This window comes from Carcharhinus amblyrhynchos, chromosome 35 (genome assembly GCF_965287045.1).
Source record: "Carcharhinus amblyrhynchos chromosome 35, sCarAmb.v2.hapA, whole genome shotgun sequence".
Classification (NCBI taxonomy): domain Eukaryota; kingdom Metazoa; phylum Chordata; class Chondrichthyes; order Carcharhiniformes; family Carcharhinidae; genus Carcharhinus; species Carcharhinus amblyrhynchos.
Window position 1 is genome coordinate 12,707,159 of NC_137358.1, and position 6,000 is coordinate 12,713,158.

A 6,000-nucleotide genomic window follows, 5' to 3' on the forward strand; every position below is an offset into this window, starting at 1 on the left:
ATGGTCATTGCCTGGCACCTGTGTAATGTGAATGTTACTTGCCACTTAACAGCTCAAGCCCAAATTTATCCAGGCCTTGCTGCATGCAAATTTGTTTCAGCATTTGGAGTCGCCACAAACGACGACAAATTCTGAAATCTGCAAACATCTCTATTTCTAACTTTATGATGTAGGGATCATTGATGAAGCAGAGGAAAATGCTCGAGCCTAGTTTGCAGTAACGTCCTGAGGTTGAGATGACTGGATTAAGAACAACCACCACCATCCTTTGTGCTTGATATGACTCCAACCTGTGGGAAGTCCCCTCCTGAATCTCATTGACTTGGGTTCCTTGATGCCACGCTTTGTGCTGCCTTGATGTTAAAGGCAGTCATTCTGAATTCACTTCTTGAGTTCAGCTCTTTTGGTTATGTTTAGTGACTCAATAATGGAACCTGCCAAATGGTTTGCAGCAAATCTGTCAAATGAAGAGAAATGATACCATGCCTGATTGCAAGCAGATTCCTCCAAGGAGAAATCCTATGGCAACATTAGAATTTCCCTCCACTGCTCAATGGTCACATGTCCCAGCCATTTGATGAGTGATCTCATTCCACTGATGTACTGTAAAATAACCCAAGCTTCCAGGAATGCACAAAATGCAGTTCTTATTCTTTTACTAACCTTGTTGTGATTGACAAACAGAAGTCTGACTAAATAACTTGAATTTATATATTATTTTAACGTTGCAAAAACATCACAAGGCATTATAAAGGAGCATTAATAAGATTTACCACTGAGCTATAAGGGGAGATTTTGGTAACTAAGAGTTAGCTTTCAAGTATCACCTTAAATAAAAGAGGAAGAATTTGAGGAAAGTCCATTACTTAGGGCCCGTGCAGCTGACTTTCATACTGGTCATTTGTTCAATGTACTTTCAACCCTTCTAGAGTTGCACTTTGAAGATCAATTGCTGATTGCAGCAGAAGCCACACTAACAGTACACAGCCAGACTAGGTAGCATGCCAATTAATCTGGATACACAATCATCATCCATCACTTATGTCTCGTGGAAGCAGATACTTCTGAAAAGTGTTGGATGTAGTCTGCCATATTAAAAAGGATTTTAAATAGATGTGTAAAGAGAAGCTTCTCCTTGGAGCATACAGGTGACATATTTTTGTCTGATGCTTGAAGACTAGTAATAGATGTCATGCAAACATTTTTTTCAAATGCATGACTTATGGTACAGCCTGGTGATGCTTTTCACAAATGCAACTATAAATAGTAGGCAAGTCCACTAGGTCAAAAATGGATTTCTTTTTCATTCCAGGATGCATCTGGATCTTGAGTAACAATCCTGGCTTTTACTTCAAAGCTTCCCAAATGACAGCCTCTCAAGGGGGCTGGAGATCTTTCTCTTCGGCAACTTCCTTCAATTTGAACAGTCTTCTCAAAGAAAATTTTCCAATTAATTTGACAAAATCATGAAGTTTCTACCCAGACAATGCATCAACCAATAACCATGCCACCACAATCAAAGCCCTATGGGAAAAAAATCCTGCCTGGGCCAATGCCATTGCCAGTGGGATAGGGGTAGCAGTCAACTGTTTTAACAAAACTGCCCATAAACCACAAAGGTTTTCCGCATCTGAGGGCATGAATTAAACTAAAACACATATTTCTACTAAGGAAATGCACAGGTACCATACTGATGATGCTGCTTAATACCCAGCTTGGGCATCATGGTGAAGGTTTGGGGAGGGGGTGGAGCCTGCTTTTGAAAATGTAATGCAAACATCTGAATGATCTGGAACTAAAATACTCCTGTCATTTGACAGGAAACCATATTATCTGACACGGAGTCAAATGCTTGATAAATAGTGGAGATCCCCATCCCACAAAACATTTCCGATCATAAAAGTTCATATAATATGCAATAGAATATATGAGGTTAAGAAAAAAATCCAGTGGAGTCCTTGTGGCAAACTGAACACGTCACATATTGCGAAGTGGCAGAAACCTGTATAATCCCCCCTCCCCCTTTAAACTCAAGACTTGGAGCCTCCAAAAAAAAGTGGCTTGGGTGTGCTTCAAGCACACACGTGACTCAAATCTAGGCATGTCTTTAAAAATAAACAAGGTGCAAGCAGGAGCATTAGTTTTGCACCAAATGAGATAAATTTCATCTGAATTCAGGTATCACTAATCCAAACCTTGTTTGGAAATATACCATTGTAGCAAGGAATGGAAAAAAATTAAACACCAAAATCAAGGTCTCCTGAAATATACTTCACCTTGCATGTTACAGGTGCAAAATCTAATGCTGTCCTGCGCTACTGTCCTTTCCAGAAGCTCCTTTCTGACACTTTACACAACCATTTTAGGGAAATGCTACTCGATTAGGGGGGGGTTTAAGAAAAAACACAAACTTTGAACATCAGGAAAACAAAATTGAAATTTCTTACATAATAAACACTCCATTCTTTGGCAACGTTCAAGAGTATTAGTGAGCCAGTTGGTTTTTTAATCAGTCCAGCAGCTTTCAATGTCACTTTTTCTGGCCCAATTTTACAAATTTCCAGATTTCAATGTGGCAATCTGCCTTGGTGCTAGTCTGAAGTATATCAGTACAAAATAACACTTCAAAATCTAGGCTCCATCAAGTTATAATTTTTTAATAAAAGTGTATTTTGACACCACTAATTTTAAAAATATGAACATGGAGTCAGCAAAATACTGTGGATGGTGGAACTCCAAAATAAAAACAGAAAATATTGGAAACACAGCCAGACGGGCCTCTTGTGGGGAAAAACAGTTCATATTTCAGATAACCTGAAATGCAAACAATATTCAACAAAAGCAAAATATTGCAGATGCTGGACATCTGACACAAACAACAAATGCTAGAAAAACTCAGCAGGTCTGCAGTTGTCTGTGAAGAAAGAGCAGAGTTAAAGCTCAGTTCAATAAGACTCTTCTTCTGAACTGAAGATAGATAGAAACACGATAAGTTTTATGCTGCTGATAACAGGAGCATCAGGTACAGCAAGGAGGAAAGCAAGGGACAGGGTAGACAGCGGGGGTGTTTAAATGACAATGAGAATTAAATCTCCCCTCCCTGTGTTTTTGTTCTACCTGACCCTCCTTTTCAACAGAATAAAAGTCATTACATTTTTACCTTCCATCAGTTCTAAACAGTCATACTAGACTCGAGCGAATATTCAATCCAGCTTGCAAAATATTCAACTAAAACAGAAGCCGTTCGAAACAATTAGTACTTAATTACTCTCTTTAAAACGGACAGGGATTCATTTGAAAAGTGAACCATCAGACATACCCAAGCACCCCCAAGTTGAAGCTCAATATACTTTTGAATACGAAGACAATTAATGAATATGTAACAATGATAGAAGGTGAAGTCGAGATAGAAGATCATGATCCTAGTGAACAGCAAAGCAGGTTTGAAGGGCTGAATGGGCTTCATCTGCCTCCATTGTCATGTTCACCTCATACTAGATCGTTTTCACAGGCGCTAACTCATTTGCATACTTCTGCATTTTCTACTTGTTTGGGTTCATGACATTTTAAGCTTTCTTTCTGTTTGTAATGCAAAACCACTTATTACACAAAAAGGACAGAAGGACAGTGTGCAATAATGGGACATGACATCAATTCCCCACATGATGCAGCTTTGCAGGAGGCACTGAGCAGAATTCCAGCCTTATCTGCCTCCCACTAAAGAGATGTCCCTTTGATACAGCTCTCAGAGGAGCTTTAAGGATTAGTATCCTGTCGCTTAACATCATTGGTCACAGTAACATGAGAGGAAGTACTTCATTTGCTACCCAAGACAGGATCCAAAGTAGAAAATTTGGAAGAAATTTAAAAAACTGGGATTAAAAACCTACAACAGCAACTACTCTTCAACACTACATTAAGAGAACTCAACGTAGTGCTACTTTGTCTCAGAAACACACAAGTCACAGCACACATACAATAACAAGTTAACAGTCTAGGTGCATGTGTTAAATATCAACAAGGTAGGTAAGAATGTATAAATGGTTTTATTTGTCAAAAAAAATACAAAAGGATCATGCGACTCGGAGGTCATCTCAGCTGACCTATAGCAGAATCGTGCACACACATTACTGCTCCCTTTCTGCACAAGCATACAGGTTTCCAGTTCGTTCAGAATTTTCAGATGTATCGCAAATCGAGCTACTGAGTGAGGATAACCAGAAATTGGGTTAAATGGTCCTCTGACATTTATTACACAGATAGCAGCAACAGCATCGAGCTGGCCCCCACTCAGTTGCACATTACTATTCAAAATTACACAATTAGCACCGATGCATTACTTCCATTCAAATTAATAGGTGCAACAAAAAAAATCACTGTTTGAAATCAGAAAGACTTTATCACATGTGCGGGGAAGAAGTGGGACGATAACTTGCAACACTCTAGAAGCTGAACATGCATGCACAAAGAATCATACAGCAATGCAGCAGCTAGTTACTGCTGGAGCTCATTGGCTTGTCACTCACATTCAGCATGAAATTAAGAGGGTGACAAAAAAATGAGTGGGGGGGGGGGTGAAGAAAGCTGTGTAACAAAAAAAAATGCATCTACAGGACTAAGTGCAAGAATTCCAGGGGAAAGATGGACTTAAATGTTTTGTAACAAAAAATGCATCTAAATGCAAACAATTCAGGGGAAAGATGGATTTAAATGTTTTGTAACAAAAAAATGCATCTAAATGCAAAAAATTCAGGGCAAAGATGGATTTAAGTGTTTTGTAACAAAAAATGCATCTAAATGCAAAAAATTCAGGGCAAAGATGGATTTAATTTTTTTTACCCTTTGGCTCAATAAACCAGATTAAATCTTACCTTAACCTGAAGTTTCCAGCGAAGCTTCCACTTAACAGAGGAAAGAGGGGTGGGGTAGGGCGGGGGTGAAAAGTAAAGGCTCCCCCGCAAACACCACGGGCTTATTAAGTGTGCGGCGTGTTTGTTGAGCGGTTTGGGGCTGGGAGCGTCGCGCGCCTGCGCAGTCGCACGGGTGGTCTCGTGCAGCAACCATGCAGCTCCAGTGCTGCAGCCGCCGCGCAGGCGCAGGACGGCAACCCCACGGGGCCACCCGCGCCGCCCTTACAGGGGTGGCCAAGACGCTCTCGACAACAAACAAAACCGGGACCGGAGAAAGGACACACAGACACACACACAAAATTAAAAAAAACCTGCGACTACCGAAAAAATTAAAATAATCCTCTTACCTTTCCGATGCATTTAATCGTCCTTTCATTTGCGGGATTTTGTTTTTTTTTACACACACACACAAATATTGCACGCCCTTCAAAACAAAATGGCGGCTGCGCCTGGAGTGTATGCAGATGAGAAAATTAAGCCCAAAGAACGCATCTTACATTCCCCTTCCCTTTGTGATTTTATTTCCTTTTTTGGGGAGAGGGGAAAATAACATTGCGCTTCACTTTTTTTAAAATATCTTATTAAATGAAGGACCTCCCCCTGTCTTGCCCCCTCCCTTCCAGTCAAGCGCCTCACGCTCCCTCGGTCACTCTCCCCCTCGCGCGCCACACAGGGTGGAGAGCAGCTGCCTCCTCGGGAACGGTTAATATGCAGATGGCGGAACGCCCGCGCGCATCTCATTAGGCATGCATTCGATCAGGCGCCCCCGCCGCCCAATGGGCGACCGGCGCGCGCGGGCGGCTATGCAGATCAGACCAGCCGATATGCAAATACAGGCCGGCACCTCCGACTCACACCCGCCGCGGAACAATAGGGAGGAGAAGGAGGGGGCGTGGTATGCAAATATGGCTGGCGCTTTATTTGCATAACCGCCTCGCCGTTCTGATTTTCCGCCGCGCGCCTGTTTGGTTCTGGCGGGCGGAGCGCGGTTGCTGGTACGTATCACTTCGTCGTCGTGGGTTTTAAAATCGTCCCCTTTCAAAAAAAAATCACGTGCAAACGACGGATTTGTTTTCTCCAGTAAGCTTCT

At 41.7% G+C, this 6,000-nt stretch overlaps 1 protein-coding gene across 7 annotated transcripts in view; it reads right to left on the reverse strand.

Moving 5' to 3' along the window:
• LOC145361758 (activating transcription factor 7-interacting protein 1-like) overlaps positions 1-5,719 on the reverse strand; it is a 165,182-nt gene extending 159,463 nt beyond the window's left edge. For 4 of the 7 annotated variants that reach the window (XR_013889862.1, XM_080217701.1, XM_080217703.1 and 1 more), the window contains exon 1: positions 5,258-5,719. Coding sequence is in view for 3 of the 7 variants with exons in the window: in XM_080217701.1 (XP_080073827.1) it covers positions 5,258-5,286 (29 nt within the window). In the remaining 4 variants the exon portion in view is untranslated. The other 3 variants (XM_080217704.1, XM_080217710.1, XM_080217707.1) reach the window with 2 other exon arrangements.
• Positions 5,720-6,000: the final 281 nt, after the last annotated feature.